Below are 23,414 nucleotides of genomic sequence, written 5' to 3' on the forward strand. Positions count from 1 at the left end.
TAGCGTTGTAGATCTTATTCAATCCGGCTGATTAAAATCAGATTTTTCACTCTGCTTGACTAGATATATTTGTCACGGTGGGTAAAACGACAAACACGAGACAAATAAATCTAATAGAGCAGAATGAATGATCTGGTTTTAATCATATTGTTTTTTTTTTTTTCATTTTGTTTATACTTACACAATGGGCATAAAATGGTTATATATTCGTCTGAGAAATATCAATGACATCCCGCAAGGGATATTAATTCTGTTTGGCTGGTGGGTGCATACTGAATACGCAACTGCACGTCAGTGACACGCTCTCTGACCGTACGTTACACGACCGTTTTAATAACTCTTTGAGAGTCAATTAAAAGACAAAATGAATGGGTTTTTTTCCAGTGGCTTTCCAAATTTCCCGACCTTCATCTCGATCGACCCCCTTTGCAGAGCCTTCAAGTTTTTTGTTTGTTTTTCTTGTCCTGAAGTGTTTGCAACTGGACGTTGAGCATACAACAGCAAATCAATCAATCCAAACATAATCAAAATATTACTGCATATTACTTTTGTACATATATCATAATGATTTCTTTGATGTTAAATAGTATTTATCGGTTGGTTGATTGGTATTTGCCTAACGTCCAGTGGCAATGGAAGTTATACGTTTATCTTGTCTTCTTAAGGGTATTTAAACAATAAAGACTGGATAAAAGAAAAATCGAAAAGATATTAGGGAAATGTACATTTGCGGCATTGTTCCCGCGCAATAAAATATTCAGTTCACCGTGGCACTCCTGTACCCCCTCCCCCCCCCCCCCCCCCCCCCCCCCCCCCCCCCCCCCCCGAAATACAAAACTGGTCTTCCCCTTCTTATTTTCATTGTAATATATAAATGGGACACCAATTTGATTGAAAATGTCTATTGGCTTAACTTTTAAGAATATCATATCAAGGATTAATCATTGTTCCGAGATGGATCACCGAGCTTATGATAAATGCTCTTCTGCATGTAATAAGTGGCGATTTTTAATATATATGACACCCACATGATTAAGTAATAATTTATATTGACAATTATAACGGATTAACGGGTGTTTAACAACTTCTATGCGGCGGGGTTAAACATGTTTTGTGAGATCTCAACCCTCCCCCTATACCTCTGATCACCTCTAGCCAATGTAGAATAATCATTAAAGATTAAAAATAATATTTTACCGAGTTCCATAGATAAACAACACTTTTATTTAAAGGAGGAACGGACGGGTAGACAGGAGGAAACCATTATATTAGTCATTATATAAATCAAAGTGAAATAATGATATCAGGAAAAGTAACGATGTTTTATTGATCACAAGTCTGCTACCAATAATTATGCACACTTCAAGTTAGAATTTCGAATTTTTCATTTTTGTAACTTTTTGCATGGACATGATGGGCTGGCTCATATATTATCTTTATTTTTTTAATAATGCTGACGGTGGCTTAATTAAGATCGAAAATTAAGGTGATTGTTTATACATGATTAACAAAATTATTTGTGTCTCTCAATTACAGAAATCATTGTAATGTTATAAATTACTTTACTTTGTAGCCCTTTAAATTAATAATTGGAATAACAATATATCTTTTGTATATTTTAATCAGAAGCATATAATACACTATAAGATACAAAACTTGACCGTTTTCAAATTAAATTTAACCCCCCCCCCCCCCCCAAAAAAAAACGTGACACACAAACACACATATCTGACAACTAATTGATTAAGGGCACCTGTTCGAGAGGTGGCGCTTTTCAATTCAATATAGGTCAAAGTTCGCTAGTCACTTTGGATTAATTTCATGGCTGATATTGCGTTATTAGTTGATGTTTATCAATAAAACAATCTTTCTTCCAGTACTTCTAATTAAAATGATAATGATGCTGTTGTTTTCTTTGATAGTTTCTTATATGAAAGCTAAACTATAACATGACATTTCTGTTTCTAATTATTACCGCCATACTTGCAGTATCATGACGTCACTCATCTGTGTATTTTTAACATGTGGGATGTCAAAACAAAAATTCCTCAGTCGTGCAGGCTACTCATAATTGTTGAGGTGAAGAAAAAGTAGGAAATGTAAGTGTCAAAGTTTTCAATTCAATTTTCTTTACTAAAAGTTTCATTTATGTTCAAGAAAAGAGAGTTTAGTAATAGCATTGTGCAAGTGACTAAACTGTAAACAAAATGGATGTCCCTCCCTGTCAACACAGACAGTCACCTGGATAATACCTGTCTGGCAAATTTATGATGGTAAACATGTTGTGGGATTATTTCTAGTAGTTGTATTAAGACATCCATGATTGAAAGCTATTGTTTATTTGCTCTATACTATTTAAAAATGACAAAACATGTCCATGACAGAAAAGGGGGGAAGTTAACGTATGTAAAATAACATAGAACTATATTCTGTAGAAATAGCAAAGATGCAATAGATTTACAGTCAGATGAGAAATATTTCTGCATTGAAAACCAATTTATTATTATAATGTAATGGTGTTCAATGGCAAAATGTCATCAAGTGACATGTATTTACTATTACAGTATGTCCGAGCCATAATAAGCATCCAAGATTGGCTAGTAGAAAATCTGGCTAATATCATGTGTGTAACATCGTTCCCAGGCTCCCAGCAGTCCTTCACAAGATTGCTAAAAAACCATGTGTAACCAGAGTTGCAGAGACAACATAAACAATCTATTTGAACATCTTGTACATTTTGCTTGTATTTAATAATTTGTAGTCCAAATGCCTTCTTGAAAGGCTATTTTATTTTTATGCTGTGACTTCACAAGACTTTCAAGACTTCTTAATTATTTGAACTACTTGTATTTGTTGAGAGGGACATCATTTGTATATTTATGAGTTTATGATCATGTCTTTAAAGCATTTATTAATCTGTTGATTGTAGGGTCCCATGATGAGGTGCTTATTGAAAGTTACTAATCTTTTGATTAGAGGGCCCAAATACTTTAAATTACAAGTGGTAGGTTTTTTTTAAATAACTGGTATTGTCAAAAATGTCATTTAATAGGGACCAGCTGCTGAACCGTAGCTCCTAAGTCCTTATGATATTTTTTTTACAATTTGGGGATCAAAGACCGTAATTTGTCAAAAAAATGTCATAACTTGATATAAGGACCTAAAAGCTACAGTTCCGCAGCTAATTAGGGACCGGCGACTCTTCACAAAAAATCTTAGGATTAAAATTGATCGTAAGTTATACTGAAATGTGTATGACTTACAAGTATTTTTACTCTTAAGATTTTTTGTGAAAAGAGTCGCTGCTTCATCCAAGTTAACTTTTGTCAAATATCGTCGATGATTGCAAGCTCGTCGTGACATTTGGGGATTTCCACTTTATTTGTGACGTCATGCATAAGTATTTATCATCGGCAACGTGCTACTTCAAAAAAACTTAACCGGATATTTTGCATTGCATTTCTACTAATTTCTACTAATATCGGCTTGAAAAAGCGAAGTTGTGTATGTTCTTGGATATCAGTTGTTTAAACGTCTAATTCCACTATGACTGTTTTACTCCTATCCTAGAATTTCGTTGAATTCTTGGGAAAATCCTTTCAGCAATGTTTTGGACATCTCAACAATGAGTCATCATCTATTTTTAGGTTATGTGGCGCTCTTTTTCTTTTTTTAAGGCCAAGGGTATTATTTTTCAAAGTTTGTATGTGAGCGGATTTTTTAAGATCAGAAAATGATTTGATTTATTTTGATAAAACAAAACCTATGGAATATTGGCTTGCAAAATAAATTTAATTATATGGTATTGAGTGCAAATTGAATGAAAAAATACTTTGATGCATTAATCACATTGTGACATCGTTGTAGTTATCTTAAATGTGTTTAAATTGTTTAATTCTGGACTTTCTAATTGACCATTGAAAATCACATGTAAAAATTGGAATATTTGTTGTAGGGAGAATACAAAAGTTAGTATGCCCCAATTTCTCTTTTTTTTTCGAGATATTCATTTGTTATTTGATCTCAAATTTATTATGTAATGCTCAAATACATAATACAATAGGCCTGACTTATATATTGTTGCACATGCTCAAAAGTCAACGTCCGAGTTAAAGGTCACAAACTTACAAGCATGTCTACTTATTTTACGGAATCAGGTCACAATACAAAACATAGACAGATTGACCATGTCTCTGAAGCTATTCATCAATAAATTGTATCAGACTGTTTGCAAATAAGTAAAGAATATTTACATTCACAGTGGATAATAGTTGCTCCAAGGTTGTGATTTTTTTCTTCCATTTCGAGTTAGGGTAACGAACTTCCAATCATCGAGGATAATTGTAGGTGTGCTTCCTTGTTGTCCTTTTCACAATGTCCAATGAAGTCAGGACTTTTTTAACAGACTACAAATTTGATAATAAGATTGAAAAATATATATTGTTTAGAGAATACGCAGTGTCAAGAGGTAAATTGTGAGATTAAATAGACCTTATCACTATTTGGAAATCTTAGCCTCTTGAACTATTGACGTCATACAACAATCACTTCCATTATGGCGTCAGATATTTTCTATTATGACGTCAAAATTTTATGGTAACCTTTGTGATTTCCAGTAATGGCAGACAAATAGCGATAAGGTGTATTACACTCAACAATTTTCTTACTTACAAGAATAAAATAAAAGAATGATATACTTGATAATCTCAATTAAGACAAAAAATCTTCAAGATTAAATTAATTTATATGACTCATATTAAGCATCTTTACAAGTGTTAAGCTGGTACCTGAATTAGCTGCGGAAATGTAGCTCTTATGATAATCTTTGATAATTTGTTCTGGTGAAGTCTTGAGCACATACATGGTATTTACAGCTTCATAAAGCAGTAGAGATGTGTTTCCAATCTCAGGTACTATATATTTCTAGTGTACATGGTGTAGACTAAGTGTTCTGTCTGCATGATTTCTATGTTGTTCAATGTTGGCTAGTTATTCTTGACTTCTGTCCATCATGTCCATATAAGTTCTTTCATTCAACCTTAGGTAAACGAAATGGACAGACAGGTCTAAGGCAAAAAATTCTGGACTTGGAACTGAAAATGTATCTAAAATTTGCCCAGTACTAAGTCGTCATTCAGGGAATTTGTATTTAGGCTCAAATTTGTGGTATTTCTGTCATTCCAAAACCCTTGATATGTATTAGAAAACCAAGCTTAAAAGAATTGCTGAATATCCAGTTATATTAAACTGGGATAATCTGGTAATTTTATTTGTACAAGGCTTAGAAACAGGTGGATAGTGAGGCTTTGCTGAGTATTTCTATCCTGTTTTAAGATAGTACAAATAAAATTTATATTTTGAGACAATGTATGGTTATTCTTTATATACTGCAACTCCTATAACTGTTCCAAATGAAATATTTAGAGTAAAAACCATCATTTTTTAATTTGGATGAAGTAAAATTTTCGTGAACCTGTATTGTTTATTGACCGTCATAAATAAAACTCTATGGAAACACATTGTCAACGTCATAAACAAGGCGATATATGGTCAATGCAATTTGACTGCAAATAGCACAGCTGCAGTATTTATATATATATTACACCTTTTACAATAGTCTTTATTAAAACTCATATATGTATTTAATTTATGACAAAAAAATTAAAACTTAATCAGTCTCAAAACTACTGATTTTATCATTTTCCAAAGTTTATCTCATATAATGTTAAAACTCAAAAGTTTATTCTGAGAAAAGGGTGATGCTGGAAATCCACAGGTGGTGCTATAAAATTAAGGGTGGAGGAGAACCACCCCTAAATAAAATAGCCTGTGTTGATTCCTGGTGCTATAAATCGGTATCTATATGCTAACAAAAATCTGACAGGTATAAAAATCAAGTTCATGTACACAGTAAAAATCATGTGTGATTGTCTAGAGGGCATTTGAATCCATGGCAGTAAGATTAACTTTAAATTCAAGATGTTGGGTAAAAATAACAGCTTCCAAAGTTTTCTAAAAATTGAAATAATTTATAGGTCCATGACTTATAGATAATGATCAATACTTACACATGTTAAAAGCATTTATGAGTAAAAAGATTAATTTAAATAGCTAGTTTTAAAAGTAAATCAACATTATAAAACAAATTGATTCAATATTTACATTAAGATGACAAATATTGTTTCTTATATGTGAAGTAGGATCAAATAGAACTAGTTTTCATGTTAAATGTAAACAAACTATATCTTCTAATAGTTCTATTTAAAAGCCAATAATTTATATACACAATCTACCACAAAATGAAGTCTATATACATGTACTATTTGTAAAGCTGGATTCATAATATTTATAAGAAAAAAATTTAGTTCAATAATCAGTGTTATTTTTATGTCCTGTCATTTCCTTTGCTGTCATACATCATACATGGAAATAACATTTTAATTATTTTTGTTTTGTAAAAAACTTATTGTGTCAGAGAACTTAGAAAGAAAGTTGATAAATTTGTAAATAATGTTTTAAAAAATGGTTTAGCAACCCAGATCTTTGGAACTTCATAGAAAGTTTGCAAATAAAACCTATTGATGTTGTGCACCTTCAGATTTTTTCCTATTGTATATTTCCTTATATTTAAATGTTTAGTATAGTCTATTTTCCATTGTATATGAAACATTCTTCGAAAACCCAGTCATTTGAGTCTTTGATCCATTTTAACAAGTATAATCTATTAATCCCACTTTAATTTAATGAAAAACATATCGTGTTCAAAAGTCTTCACACTTTAGTGTAATCCCAGGATATTTAAAAACTTTTTATCCAGAATATTTTTTATGATATTCCATTACAGAAATATTATAAGTTCTATGGAGGCTTAAAAGTGAAAAGTCTTTCACAAGTGAAAGTATCCCAAGGATGACTGGGGTATAGAATAGAAATATGGTCATCAGGGTCTTCCTCTGTCCGATAGTAAAACCCTTGCCAAGATGTCAGAGGCCTCAGGTTGTGTGGAATGTATAAATTTGCCTCAACATCCAGTTAGAATGGGGACATTTAATTGGATGCTTTGGCTTAGAGAGTGCATGTGTATTAATAGTTTCTCAACCTGATTATGCTTGAAATAATTGCCACTGGACAATGAGTAAGCAACAATAACATCAATCCCATGTGAGAGTTTTTAAAGGTGCTGTATACTGATATTTCACTGTCATTTAGTCTAGTGGACATCATTATTTATTGTTAGTGGTCCAAACAAAACTTCACTGGCCAATCTATTATTAATTTATCACATAAAAGAAATTTCTCAAAATTAACAGTTGCTATTTGAATTTCAAAATTTGTATTATCCTTTATGTATCAAAAATGCATACAGGCACGACGTACCCCTTGTGTCAACAGTTTATTGTATTTATTTCTTTTGTTTTCCAAGAAGTGTCCACCTTTTTTGTTAAAGTACCAATCTTGTAGGTAATATTAATTTGCCATTTGAAAGAACAATTATAATGTCTTGTTAATTAATTTATTTAATTTCCTTTCAGAACAAATATTTTTAGTTCAGAGAATGTAACTGAGTCTGCAGAATGAAGTCTAATAATATGTTTCGTGATCACATGAACTCTATCTACAGTTGGTTTGAAAGTTGGAGTGAATGTGAACAAACTGTAGCATTATATTCTCTGTTAATGAGAGCTACGACAACACAGTGTCGATTCCTGTCACAAGTGCTATCCCAGAGGAATTATAGTGATATCCTAGAGTTGGAGAAAGAAGCTAACCAATCAGGTACTATTAAAACAGAAAAGTTTAATTGCACTTAAAAGAAAAGTCATGATCACTGACAAAAATTGTTATCAGTCATTTTGCTTTGCAAATTAACTGACATTTTTCTTATACATGTACATATTTGTCTTATGAAATTATAACATAACTGACCATATGATTGCTAAAATTGACCAGGACTTGGTTGCAAAAAAAATATATTTAAACGTCACGTTTAAATTTTGGACTGAGAATTAGAAAAACTCTAAAGTTGTTTAACTCTTGTAACCCATTTTCAAATAATGTTAACAAGAACAACTTTGACCACCTCCCAGTTGGAATATGAAACTTGAAAAGACACTTTGACTCCAACCTTCAAAAATTTATTTGGGAGATTTATTGGTGACAATTTTCTTTTTTTTTTGAGCTTTTATAATAATTGAATTATTTATTGCTTTCAAACATAAGTTTGCTGTAAAGGGCTGTTCAAAAATTTATGTTGTGCCGGTGGGGGATGAGAGGCACTCAAATTAATTAAATACATTTTTTTTTTAATTTTGAAAGAAAAGTAAAATGAGAATTTTTATTTTATGGGAGATCAGGGTATTAAAAAAGTGCTTCCCTCTCCTACCCAAGTGTTTAATTCTGCAACTGTTGTAAGGTAAATTTATGTTTACTGTTTACTTTGGAATGTTTGTTCAAAATCAAATATTGCTTTTAATATTCAATACTAAGAAAAATTCTGTCTGTTTCAGCTTATATTCACAATTTGTGTAATGAAAGTAAAGAAAGTGCTATATCTAAACTGTTGGCCCACTGGCCACTGCTTCATACAGGTAACAATGATGCCAAAAAGGAATACTTAAGACTGATTCCTATAATCTTGTCATATTCAAAGGAAAATGGAAGTCATATCGAAGACACTAGACAATTATTGTCATATTCATTGATTCATCCAGCATGCACTAGTGAGGAACGGTCACAGTTCACCATGTGGATCGGTCAGTTGGAGGAGATATTTACATATGGAATCCAACAACAACAACAACAAAATAGTGAAAAATCTAGTGACACAAACTGTTGGCAAGAAAAACATAGTGAAGAAAACCATCATACGCCTTTACATGCTACCTATTCTGCTCCTGCTAGATATCCTACAAAACCTCCATGTAAGTGTCTCTGACATGTGTTTAATTCTGACAGTCCTTGGTATAGTCTAGTCACATCAGTATCAGCATGACAATGTTGACTGTAGATACAAAATTAAAGTTCAATGTTGGAGAACTGTTTGTCTCCTAGAAGATTTCTTATTTAATATTAATATTAGATGACACATATCATGAGCAACCAAACTTGCAATTTCCCCTTCTTGTAAAGAAAAATACTGGGTAAGCAAGTAGGTTACAAAAAGTTATAATTTTATACTATTGTTCATGCTAAAAATTCTGAACAGTAAATCTTTAAAAAGAAAAATAATAATAGAAATTATACATTTTTACAGCTCATAGTGCAACAATGCTAACCAAAACCAGAAGCAACATTTACCATGTATACAAAACTTGTCACTGAAAAGATTGAATTTTCTTTTTAAGGATGTTCAGTACTCTGTTTCAAAGTAACAAGCTTTTTAAACAACTGTTATAAATTGGTAGTATATAAATAAAGGAACTATAAAAGCAGAAAAAATTAAGGGTCCGTGTGATTGTTTTTGAGATATAAGCCATTGAAAATTTGGCGGGAAATGATTCTCTCTGGATTTTTCATACAATTCACATTGGCACCTTTTTTCTTTCAAAAACTATGAAAAAATAACAAGGATTTTATAAGATTTTCATAGGTGGCATTTTAAACTATATGTAATCAAATTATGAAAAGAAAAGTAGGCGTTAGTGGGCAATTTTTTTATGGCACTTCATGGATAAAACCAGAGGATTCCGAATATCTGACAAAAAGTAAAAAACAAGAGTAGCCAGGGCTTCCAAAACGGTCATATATTCCGGACTTGACCGAAACTTTCATAAAAAGACCGGCTGCTCTCAGCCTCAAACGGTCAAATAGAATTGGTGTGCCACATTTTGTTATTCAAGGCATTTTCATGAAACGGTCATTTCAATTTTTACCAACTATCGATCGATAAAAATGTCCGTTTGGGGCTTTGGGCATGTCCGTTTGGGCATTTTAGTTTATAATTGTGGCAATCTATTTCACAAAGATATTTCGGTCATAATTGGGTTTAATAAAACAGAAGCAGCATATTTCAGATACTTTGAAGTGTCTCAGTTAGTCTAATCCTCTGGGTACATAAATGTACGGCTTGGTCTTTAGCTTGTGTACATCAATAAAAAGTAGAAAAAACACGTTTTCTTTTATTTAAATAACAACAAGCTGTCAAACAATTATCCCTTCAATAAGTTATATTGAAGCCATAAATCATTCACTGATTACAGGTTTGTTACCTTTGATGAGGTGTCCTTAGCTTGTCTTTATCAATAGAATTAATGATGCATAACAATGTACATAAAGGTAATCAGGTAAACGAGGTCAAACATGTAAGCGTGTATGGAACAACATCCTATTTAATTACGCTTTATAGATACTATTTCAAATGAGCATTCAGTTTAAAAAAGTATCCTGATATTTAAAAGTTATTCTTCAAATAAGGATATTTGTAAATGAATAAGTATGATATATATTATTTTATTTAACACTGTACATCGTGTTAAATACTGGGGTACTCTCAAGGGGAAAATTTACTAAAATATATAGGAAAAACTATACCAAGCTGAGTTGTCCAATAAATAAGGGGGCGTTCTCTATTCTTGTTTTCATATTAAAAACTGTTTTTATAATTAAAATCATAAAGAATAATATCCAATCATGACAATCTCCGACTGTTATAAAGACTTTGTCTCAAATTGAACTTTACAAATCTGCCATCATGGGCAAACGTAAACGTGACGATTCCGATCAAAATTCGAAGTCTGCTAAACATGCTAGAAGCTTTATTCATAAATGGTTACAACGTGGGAATTATGATCGACGAGTCAACTGATCTGGCTACGCAAAAACATTTAATTTTGTACTTATCATTGTACAAAGAAAAATGTTATCACTGTTCAGTAGATTTTACACGGTTTAAAACAATATCCTTCATTGGGCCTCCTCAATGTTATCTATAAATACCGCATCAGTTGTAAAAGTCACGTGGTCAGGTAATCAATACACAAAAAGAAAAGTATCACGTGTATTGATGATCAAGTTGTACTGCAATTAAAGCCAACATCAACAGTTTCAAATAAGATGGCCTTAATTTACAAAGTGTTAAGTACTCACAGAGAGAAGATAGATTATATAAACAGAAAAAAAACATGAGAACAGTCAGGTACTGAAGCTGATTGATGCAATGATGGTTACTGTATTACGATACACAGAAAAATGACACAATACCGAGGATAATATTTTATTTATTTTTAGAATGAAGAAAACAAAACAGTTATAAATAATTTTATTGCATATAACACTACTAATTATTTAGACACATATATCAATTTATGCATCCTCTCAGTTACATTTAAGTATCCAGCTGATCATTGACCGTCAAAAATATTTCTTTGAAAAATGTCCGGCTGTCGTCAGGAAATTTTGGAAGCCCTGAGAGTAGCAATCATCCTTAATTAGTATCTTACTGTGTAATCAACTATATTGTACTACTACTGTTCAGTCATTTTGTTTCAGGCTTGAAAAAGGAAACAAGTTCTATTAGATAATCAATAAACTAATTACTTGTTGTTGTTGTTTCAGTAACTCGTACTCATGCACAATTAACCAGAACAACATCTTTAGTTCCTCCACCTTCCACATTAAATGTTTCTATCAATGAATGGTTATCATCGAGTGACACACAGATAAACCGTATAGAGCATGCCCCATTATCTCCACAAAGTAGTATCACGTCATCTGGTAGTAGTAGTGACACACATCAGGAAGATGGCCCACAACCTACTCGCAACAGTTTTCTGGAAGGTCGAAGTGGTATGAGAGGTGAGTATCATGTCATACGGTGAATGAAGCTTAACCTTTGTAAACAGGTTTTCTTAAGTGATTTACACTACAGCTAAGATAGATATAATTGCTCCTACATTTTACATGGTTGGAATAGGCACAAAGTGGGCAAAACTTGTAGATAGTCGACTCTACATGTACCTACTCTTTGCAACTGCAATTAATTCCCACTTGGCATGCTTGGGAATGCCATTTCTTTTCTTACATTATATCAAAGAATTGAACATACAATACCATGGAAAAAGGATTAATTCATTTAAACTTTTGAATAACATTTACAAAATATAAGGTTAAAGTTTAGGGGACCCAGATTAGATATGAATAAAAGTACCGGTAAATATGGGATATACATGCAGGTTAATGAGAAAGCAATCCATGATATTAAAAACATCTAGAAGTCAACAGACAGTTCCCAACAAGCTACAAAGGTCAAAACAAAATGCCAATCTCTTAATCACCAAGACATAAATTTTGGATGATAGTAAAGGAAAATACATTTGTAAGTCATTCATAAAATTATATGAAAATTGACACTACAAAATTATCACATAGGATTTATCAAATTCAAGCAGAAAACATTCAGTTCTATTGTCAAAAGAATATTGACCAAAGCCTACAAGGGCTGTTCCATTTAAACATAAAGTAGACCCAGTGAAGGCACTACATAATCTCAATTATGGGTGTGTGTCTTGACAAATTCTTTTTGTACTATAAAAATGCCAAATTCTAAATTTGCCTCTTTAGGTGGTAACCCCTTTTAAAAGTAACTTTTGTGAGTACCATGTATGTTTTTATGGAAAACCCTAATATTGAACTCTGGTAATTATGTTTTAAACACTAAAACACTAAAGTTTTGCCACAGACAGTCACAAGAATTAGCAATTAAAAGGGAAATGTATTATATTTCTTGTTTTAGATGTTCCCATGTGGTTGAAGTCTTTACGGTTACACAAATATGCCTATCTTTTCCAACAAATGACATACGAAGAAATGATGAATTTGACAGAGGAATGGCTGGAAACTCAGGTAAAACTTTTAAAACAAATAAAAGTCCCAAGTTCATAGGTGAGAAGTTAATAAGTATTCTAATCAACATCAGTGATCACACATAGCTAATATCCAGGAAAGGAAACAAAATGTAGCTTAGGCATAATATTTTGACTTTTTATAGCTTGGTTCGTAAATGTACTAGTATAGTTTGTTTTTAGGAACGTAGAATTCAAATTTTAAAAGCACAAGAATGTAAAATGAAATAAGTTGTTAGCTCTGCTCAAAGATGGATCAATCGTTTGAAGTAACATGAGTAATAAGTTGAGATTATACATGTAGGACCTTTTATAACTCATGTTGGAATGCACTGTGAATTGTAACATGACTTTTTTCAGAATGTTACCAAAGGTGCTAGAAACAAGATTGTACTGAGTATAACCAAGTTACAGGAAAGACAGGCTAGATTGAGAGATATGGAAAAGGTATAGAATAAAATTGGAATTTTGAACAGTTTGATTTACTTCTCAAATAGTTATTGAAATGCATATTATTTAAGTACCTGTAGGTTTAATATATTTTTCCATTGCATTGCTGATTTTGGTGTATATCAAATATTATCACACATTTTGTTCTAATATGTACGTTTTTGCATGGCCAATAATAGCTGGAAGTCAAGGTTGGTTATTTGCCCTCAGGGCCAATATCGATATCAGCCCCCAAAATACATATCATGCCCCCGAATTTGACTTCCGGTAACCTGTCAATCAAAAACTATTTGTAAACAAGATGGAATTTGAAGTAGAGGATCATATGTCCATGTTTTAATTTATGCAAACTTCTCATCATTGCTGTATCTCTTTAAAATAAAACGCCGAAGATTAAACTGTAATTTTTTTTCTTCAATGGCTCCCAAATGTGACGGTTATTAGGGTGTGACGTCATATATCGAATGACGTTATTGTTGGGCATGCGAAGTCACAGACGTGGAGTACACGAAATGCAACCTTGAAAAACTACTGACAGCAAGAGGGTTAATGAAGTCTGTAAAACAATAGAAAGTTATGAATCTGATGTAGCAGAAAAAAAATGCAAAAATCAACAGTGGAAATAGTTCCAGGTTTTCCATTCTTCCTCACGCATCAACAAAAATGTAACAATAATATGTATAACTCTGAGAATTAATGTTTATTGTTTTAAAAAATTATTTGTTAAACTTTCCACAAAACTTAGTTTACTTGCTGTGATACGAATTTTAGTAACTCACTGTGATACATTTTTAAAATTTGTTTTCTTCAAATGTTTTTCGAATTTTTGTTGCAAATATTAAACATAATTTGATATATGCTTTCATTTTTCTCCAGCTTGAAAATAGGTGATAAATAGATTATTACATGGCATTTTCCAAATTGGCCCTGGTATCAGCCCTCGACCCATATCATGCCCTCTGGCTTGATATTGGAGTCTAGGGCCAATATGGAAAATGTCATGTAATAATCTATAAAGAAATAGGACATTTCAAGTCAAAATAAGTGAATGTAATTGTTTCACTTATATGGATCTTGAAATAATTGAAACCCATCTGAGTAGGAATATTTGACTATAAAGTATTAATTTTGACGATAAAGATAGAAAAAATCATTTATTTATTCACATATAAACCAGATGACAACTATTTTAACATTGAATTCCAATATGCCAAATTTATAATACAGTAAAACTAAATGCCAAAACTTAACAACTACTAGCAAAAAAAATATCTATACTAAAAATGTCCAGATTTACAGGATCCTGGATAAAAAAGCATAAGTTAGATGAATGATTACTTCTGTTTTTTACGATTTCATGTATGTTCACACTTGACTTGATCCTTCTTTTTTTTATTTTTCAGGAAATAATGGATGGTGCATCTTTGATAGAAGCTTTAAATGAAATGAAATCCATGTTAAACAGTCCTCTGAAAGGATTTAATCAACAATCTGAAAGTGACAATTCTATAGCTGAAAATGACATTCCTTCCCAGTTTACAAGGACAATGGGAAAAGGTTGGGATTCAGAATTTAGTCATCAATGAATCCACTGAGTTTTTTTTTCTGTATTGTTGAATGAAAATGCAAAGGCATTTTAGATTAACATTATAAAATTAGGATATGTGGTATGATTGCTAATGAGACAACTATTCAACACAGACCAAATGACATAGATGTTAGTAACTGTATGAATGTTCAATAAATCTAGTGAACACATATAAACTGATATTTCTACCTATTTTTCAGTTTGTACACAGCTGTCTGTCTGTAGTCAGCCAGATGACCAGAGTTGTAATTTGTACATGATACTGATTGAAAAATGTATCAACCATGAAGTAAGTATAGTAGACACCACATATCCACATAATGATTAATTGCATAATTTAGTAATTTGCATACATTTTCTTCTGCACAAAGTCTTTTGTTATTCTGTCAATTGGCTTTTCAGTTAATTGCATATAAAATATATTTTAATAAGAATTGTACGATTTTTGAGCCAGAAATGACAATATCAATGCAAGAACCTTTTGTTAAAAGACCAAGTCGTCATTCTTGCATGCATTAATATTTAACGCCCAGTCTAAGATAGAACCATGCAGCGAGTCCACATGACATGTCAACCAAATGTAATGAAATTTTGCACGCATGTTACGATAGTCAATAGAAAAGAAAGCTAACTTTAAAATTGATATGATGCTATTTTTAGATTTTGTCAGGGCCATCTATTGTAAAAGGATTATTTTTCAAAAAAGTCCACTAAAATGTCACATCTTTGTTGCTATGAATATGCTAGATATGGTTGTGTTAGCTGGTATTTGAATTGATTTTTACAAAAAGCATTATTAAAAGTGTTTTTTCTCATATTTATATAACACCATGTTAATTTATTTCTGTGAATTGTGTAAAGGTAAATTTGTTTCCCCTGTTCCATTTAAAGCTGTGAGGTCATAGATATGTCTAAACTTCTAATTATTATAAAAACTTACCCACATAGGTGAAATTTATGAGAAGCAGAGTTCACAAAGAAGGAAATTGGAAACCATGCAATTAACTAACTGGGTTAACTGATATTGGTAAATAAACTTTATACAATCCTAAGACCAATTATCTTCCTATTTATTGTTTGAAGAGAACATGGGAACGGAGCAAGATATAAGGAAAGACCCTTATAGTTAGTACAAACTAATGTAGTGAAGTTGGTTGATGAACTATTTTGGGATTTGCATCTAATTTGAATGTTGATTTACTATGAGCAATACGCAAAAAATGAAGTGTGTGGGTTTTTTTTTATATATATAATTTTTATCAATTCAACATTTTGTTATTTTCAGGCTTTCACTGACAAACAGAAGAAGTTACTTGCTTCATGGAAATTACAATTGCAGAGAGTTTGGCAACCTCAAGGTTATAGTAAATATGGTCATGATAGAAGAAAAATAGGGTATGTTTACTGGACTATTGATAGAATCAAGCACTTAAATTCTAGGTCAACAATTCAAATCATGTTACAGCACAATGAATGGAGTTTGTAGGTAAAGGTTATATCTTTGGTAAGCTTGCTTGCTAGCTGAACCATGAAATCATTATAAGTTAAGGTACCCCTTCCTGTGGACTGAGTCAGTTATTATAGTGCATAAACATTGTGAAACCAGTTAAGAAATGTGTTTTCAATCTAAATTTAAAATATAGTGTCAATTATAAGCGAATTCACAAGCCTGTTGAAGGTGTGTTTGATTAGTAGGTTTTATTTTAATCAGAACAATACAATACCAATTTTACAATAGCATAGTGAGAGATGCATTTAAAGATTTTACCTGACTAAGTTTATTTTTACACCTTCTGTAGCATTGCCCCCCAAAAAATACACATCAAAATCAAAGATAATGATATCCTTATTATATATATAAACATATATAATAAGGATATGAAAAGTTGTTTTTTTAAATCGATTAAATCATAATGTTATATAGAATTACACATGTAAACAATCGAGTTATAAATGGACAGAAGTAATTGATTGAAATGAAATTGACAAATCAAACACACCCTTCAACCTGAAAACATATTTTTGAACTAACTTGTACAATTGGTTTCACAATATTTATATACTGTTTCTACTGTTGATTGGTTCCCTGCTTAACTATTGACTCCGCCCTAAAGAAGGTGGTACCTTAGCTAGTAATGATTTCATGGTTCAGCTAGCAAGTAAGCTAGCCAAAGATACTACCTTTACCTACGTATCTAAGTCAATGTGCTGTATTATTATTGTCATACACCCTGTTGTTGAAGCTTACTTGATAGGAAAATGTAATCTTAGCATTGTATGTGCATTTACTTTTCATCAGGCTGTTCATAGAATTTTTAAAAAGACATACATGCATTAAAATAATGAAAAAATGTGTGGCACTAAAATTTAATGAATGATGTCAAAATAGGAGAACCCAAATATTGTAATAAAGCTGAAGTAAACAGTAATTCTATACATTTTTAGCTCACCTTTCCAAAGGAAATGTGAGCTTTTGCCATCACTTGGCATCCGTCGTCGTCCGTCCGGTGTAAACTATTTCAAACATCTCCCCTGAAACTACTGAACCAATTTCAACCAAACTTAAGCTGAATGATCCTTAGGGTATCTAGAATTAAGTTTGTGTGTTATTTTCTGTTTCATCAAGAAACATGGCCCCATGGCTAAAAATAGAACATACAGGTAAAATGCAGTTTTTGGCTTATATCTCAAAAACTAAAGTATTTAGAGCAAATCTGGCTGGGTAGAAATGTTCATTAGGTGAAGTTCTATCAGCCCCGAAATTTTCAGATGAATCTTAACAACCCATTGTTGGGTTGCTGCCACTAAATTGGTAATTTTGAGGAAATTTTGCAGTTTTCTGTTATTATCTTGAATATTATTATAGATAAAGATAAACTGTAAACAGCAAAAATGGTCAGCAAAGTAAGATCTACAAATAAGTTTTTTAATGACCAAAATTGTCATTTGACCCCTTAAGGAGTTATTGCCCTTTAAGGACAATTTTACACAATTTGTTTATCATGTTTTCTAACTTTAAAAAAAAATCTCCTCTGAAACTACTGAACCAAATTAAACCAAACTTAAGCTGAATGATTCTTAGGTTATCTAGAATAAAGTTTGTGTTTTATTTTCTGTTTCCTCAGAAAAGATGGCCGCCATGGCTACAAATAGAAAATAGGGTAAAATGCAGTTTTTATACGCCCGTCAAATTTTTGACGGGACGTATTATGTTATACAAATGTCCGGCGTCCGGCCATCTGTCTGTCCGTCCGTCTGTCTGTCCATCTGTCTGTCCGGCGTAAACATGTCGCACCGTAACTTGAGAATGACTTATCCAAATTTCATGAAACTTATAATAGTTGTTTCTTATGATGGTCAAAGATCTGTATACTTTTTGGTGAAAATAAGATTAAAACTTTTTGAGTTACGGGACTTAGTAACTAAAACAGGTGTGTGTTTTCTTTCACATGTCGCGCCGTATCTCAAAAACAATTTATGATTATTGCTTAAAACTTTACACTTCTTAGTTATATTAATCTTAAGATCTGTATACTTTTTGGTGATGATTCAAAATTTTATTTTAGAGATATTGAGTATTTTGTTAAAAAAGGGGGAGGGGTTTTTCACATGTCGCGCCGTATCTCAAAAACAGTTTATGATTATTGCTTAAAACTTTACACACTTCTTAGTTATATTAACCTTAAGATCTGCATACTTTTTGGTGATGATTCAAAATTTTATTTTTGAGTTATTGAGTATTTTGTAAAAAAAGGGGGAGGGGTTTTTCACATGTCGCGCCGTATCTCAAAAACGATTTATGATTATTGCTTAAAATTTTACACACTTCTTAGTTATGTTAATCTAAAGATCTGTATACTTTTTGGTTTTGATTCAAAATTTTATTTTTGAGATATTGATTTTTTTTTTTTAAAAGTGGGGTTTTCACATGTCGTGCCGTATCTCAAAAACGATTTATGATTATTGCTTAAAATTTTACACACTTCTTAGTTATATTAATCTAAAGATCTGTATACTTTTTGGTTTTGATTCAAAATTATATTTTAGAGATATTGAGTTTTTGTTTAAAAAAAAAGGGGGGTTTTCGCATGTCACGCCGTATGTCAGAAACTATTTTTGCTTATTGCATAAAAATTCACACACAAGACGACGGGCGTATCATGCGCTCATGGCGCAGCTGTTTATTGATTTATATCTCAAAAACTAAAGCATTTAGAGCAAATCAGACAAGAAGTTATAGTATTCAATAGGTCAAGGCCTACCTGTTCTGAAATTATCATCCAATCACGTATCTGATTTTTAGGTTATTGCCCCTTAATTGACAATTTTAAGGAAATTTTGCAGTTTTTATATGACTGCAAAAAAATTTTTGGGATCGTATAATGGTATGATGTCGTCGTCGTCCGAAGACACATTGGTTTCCGGACAATAACTTTAGTTTAAGTGAATGGATCTCTATGAAATTTTTTAAGAAGGTTCAATACCACAAAAGGAAGGTTGGGATTGATTTTTGGGATGATGGTCCCAACCGTTTAGGAATTAGGGGCCCAAAACAAGCATTTTTCTAGTTTCAGGATAATAACTTGTGTATAAGTATTTCGATTGCTCTGAAATTGTATCACAATGTTAAATACCACAAATAGAAGGTTGGGATTTATTTTAGGGGTTATGGGGCTAACAGTTTAGGAATTAAGGGCCAAAAAGAGGCCAAAAACAAGTATTTTTCTAGTTTCCAGACAATAATTTGTGTGTAAGTGTATGGATCTCTCTGACATTGTACCACGAGGTTCCATATAACAAAGGGAAGGCCGTGATTGAGTTTGGGGTTAATTGCCCAAACATGTAGGAAAAAGGGGCCTAAAAACAAGCATTTTTCTAGTTTCCAGACAATAACTTGTGTTTAAGTGTATGGATCTCTCTGAAATTGTACTACAATGTTCCATACTACAAGGGAAAGGCTGGGATTGAGTTTTGGGGTTATTGCTCCAAGGGGGGTTTCAAAAAGTTGGAGGGGGGGGGTTCCAATTTTTTTAAGGGATTCATATTTTTTTTTCAAAATTTTTCAAATTTGGGCTGAATTAGTTTCAGAGTATCTAGTATAAATTTTGTATTTTATTTCCTTGTACGTCAAGAAACATAGCCACTAATACTATGGCTAAAATGGAACATAGGGGTAAAATGCATTTTTTTGCTTTTGAAGAAAATATGACAGATACAAAGAACATTTAAATGGCATCATTTTTAAGCCACTCATTAATATATATTGAAAAGCAAAAATAATCATTGATGAAAGATTTAAGCAAAAAATTACAGGTGAGCGATTCAGGCTCTTAAGAGCCTCTGTATTTTGTACCATACTTTAAAAAAAAAAATTAATTTTCAAAAGACCGACATGAATCTTTCACCTCAAAAATCTGTAAATCAACATATTAAAAACTGGGCCAAACATACTAAAATTAGATATACTATTGATATGAAAACCAAATTTTAAAATTATGAGTGACATATTACAATCTGTATGAGAGAAACTAAAATGAATCTGCTTTTAGGTGGGGCAACACTTTCCCAATGTCAACTAGAGGCGGAATAGTGCAGAAACCAGTGATTAGACTACAAAAATCTGGACCCCAGTTTACTATCGGTCCCAAAAGGTCTATAGTAGGAGGAACAACCAGTGGACATGCTCCATTACAGAGAAACAGTTCATTGAATCCGGATATGTTCACACAGTCATTCTTATTAGAAGTAAGTTTTGCTCATAAGTGTCTAATAAGCAATAAAAACATGATAATTTGATTCTGAAGCCCCATTCATGTCATTGAAGTTGTTGTCCACTAGCAATGTTCTATACTCCTGCTGGTGGACTATCAGTCCCAGAGGGTATCATCACCTTAGTAGTTAGTTCTTCTGTACTGACATGATTTATAACAAATCTTTCTTAAATTGTCCATTTAAGAATTTGGAAATTATTAAGAAACTAGGATTTCAACTCCCTCAGGCAAAGATGACCTTAGATGGATTTGGCTATTATTTTTATTCCTTTTTGGTTATACAGCTCTTCAATTGTTTCGTTTCTTATACATCCTTGGCTTTTAAATATTTGGCTTTGAGCGTTCCAGATGAAGGTAAAGGAGAAAAGTGCTTCAGATGTATGCAATTATAGTGTTATTTTCAATTTTTAGTTATTATTCATTTTATTTTGGGAGATAAACCTCACATAGTCCAGACAACTTTTTTTTAGATGACATTGTATTAATTTAACTAAAATGCAGCATATGGGTAAACATTAATTTATGGAAAAATGGTGTATGAATGTTTATGAGTTATTTTATTAATTAATCAGCATAGAAAAAATGTCACTACTTTAATGTTTTCAGTGAGCCTTCAATAATCACTTTTACAAAATAAACATTTAAAAACATTTTAAATTTAAAACTCCTGAAATGTAAAAGTGAAATTGTTTTTAAGAGAAAAGCATTAAGGACTGATCCATAAAAACCTACATGAGACCCAGGGATGGCACATTGAAATCTCCAACTAAAGATGGTTGTCATGTACATTGAAAATATAAATGAAATTCCAAATTTGCCTCTTGGTGGTTACCCCATTTTAAAGTGCCTTCCCTACTTTGGATTCATTATAAAACCTTGTATAAAATAAGACAGGGTAGGTCTTTCAAGTTTGTCATTGCAATTTTTATGCCCCTGCCGTAGCATCCGTCTGTACGTACGTCCCAAAGTTGGTTTCTGTTCTCTAACTTTAGTTTGCCTCAACCAAATGTTATGAAACTTATACAAAATGCTGATAACCACAAAACACAGATCAAGTTTGAATTTGGTGGCATCACTTTAACCGTTCTAGAGTTATGCCCCTTTACAAGTGGAAAAATTGCTGAATTTTTCGTTTCCATTCTCTAACTTTAGTTTGCCTCAACCAAATGTTATGAAACTTATACACAATGCTTATAACCACAAAATACAGATCAAGTTTGAATTTTGGTGGTGTCACTTTAAACGATCTAGAGTTATGCCCCTTTACAAATGGAAAAATTGCTGAATTTTTCGTTTCCGTTCTTTAACTTAAGTTTGCCTCAACCAAATGTTATTAAACTTATACACAATACTGATTACCACAAAACTCAGATCAAGTACAAATTTGGGTAGCGTCACTTTAACCATTCTTCAGTTATGTCCCTTTATAACTTTATATGATATGCAAGCGGGGGCATCATCTGTGTCCCATGGACACGTTCCCCATTTATTTTTTTTACAGTTTACATTCAAATGAAACAACATTTGACAAAAATACAGTGTGCAATATTGCATTTCAAAGGAGTTACAGGCCTTGTAATTAGACAGAAGGAAATGGGGAGATTTTGCAACAAATACCAAATTTTATATTTATATGGGTTAATCATGGCCTTCCTGGAATTTTATAACTGTTGTAAATCAATAGTCTGAACACATGCTATGCTTTTGAATACATTTATACCAGTTTTTATACGCCCGTTTACGGGACGTTTTATGGTATACCTCTGTCCGTCCGTCATCAACATGTCGAACATTTACTCAAAAACGCTTTAACCAATTTGCATGAAACTTTGGTGAATTGTTTATATCTATTGACGTGAGCTCCCTTTCGCTTTTTATAAGTTTTAGATTTTACGTTTCCGTGTTATGGGGTTTTATTCATTAAAAAAAGAGGGATTTTCCAGTTTTCAGACAATAACTCAAGAATGCTTTCACCAACTTTCAAGAAATTGTGGTGAATTGTTTATATCTATTGACATGAGCTCCCTTTCGATTTTTATATATTTTAGATTTTAAGTTTCTGAGTTACAGGGTTTTATTCATAAAAAAGGGGAATTTTCCAGTTTTCGGACAAAAAATCAAAAATGCTTTCAGCAGTTAGTATGAAACCTTGGTGAATTGTTTATATCTATTGATGTAAGCTCCGTTTAGAATTTTATAAATTTTACATTTTGAGTTTCTGAGTTATGGGGTTTTATTCATTAAAAAAGGGGGGATTTTCCAGTTTTCGGACAATAACTCATAAATGCTGTCAGCAATTCTCATGAAACTTTGGTGAATTGTTTATATCTATTGATGTAAGCTCCCTTTACATTTTCATAAATTTCTAATATGACATTGAGAATTAATTTAACTTTATTTGTTTATAGTCTGACAACAGATTTACTAAGTATTGCACAACAGCAAGAAATCTTTAATTGAATATAAATTCAATTCATATAACCAAATTCAAGTTCTTTGACTACATTTATTCAGAAACCTATAATATGTCAAATATTTAATACAATCCAAATTCAGACCTGTATCAAGCTTGAATATTGTGTCCATTTTTGCCCCACCTGTTCAAGGTTGGACCATCTGCGGGCGTATCCAGCTGCGCTCAGCGAAGCAGTTTATTGACAATTATTTATTCCTACTTTTTTACAGCATGGAAAAACTCCTGTTACAAGAACTTATTCAGCCCCATTAAGATCAGCAGCTAGTTATGGACTTACCATGTCAAGTAAG

The 23,414-nt window shown here is 32.0% G+C and overlaps 1 protein-coding gene across 1 annotated transcript in view; it reads left to right on the forward strand.

The window, feature by feature from the left end:
* The first annotated feature begins 1,968 nt into the window (after positions 1-1,968).
* The window catches only part of LOC127738693 (protein Smaug homolog 2-like), a 29,713-nt gene continuing 8,267 nt past the window's right edge, over positions 1,969-23,414 (forward strand). The window contains exons 1-11 of the mRNA XM_052250029.1: positions 1,969-2,099; positions 7,533-7,776; positions 8,508-8,921; positions 11,554-11,793; positions 12,731-12,840; positions 13,200-13,286; positions 14,693-14,846; positions 15,078-15,166; positions 16,163-16,272; positions 20,427-20,622; positions 23,334-23,409. Coding sequence (XP_052105989.1) covers positions 7,575-7,776; positions 8,508-8,921; positions 11,554-11,793; positions 12,731-12,840; positions 13,200-13,286; positions 14,693-14,846; positions 15,078-15,166; positions 16,163-16,272; positions 20,427-20,622; positions 23,334-23,409 — 1,678 coding nt within the window. The 5' untranslated portion in view covers positions 1,969-2,099; positions 7,533-7,574. The remainder of the gene's footprint in view (positions 2,100-7,532; positions 7,777-8,507; positions 8,922-11,553; positions 11,794-12,730; positions 12,841-13,199; positions 13,287-14,692; positions 14,847-15,077; positions 15,167-16,162; positions 16,273-20,426; positions 20,623-23,333; positions 23,410-23,414) is intronic.

This window comes from Mytilus californianus, unplaced genomic scaffold (assembly GCF_021869535.1).
Source record: "Mytilus californianus isolate M0D057914Y unplaced genomic scaffold, xbMytCali1.0.p SCAF_4, whole genome shotgun sequence".
Taxonomy (NCBI): domain Eukaryota; kingdom Metazoa; phylum Mollusca; class Bivalvia; order Mytilida; family Mytilidae; genus Mytilus; species Mytilus californianus.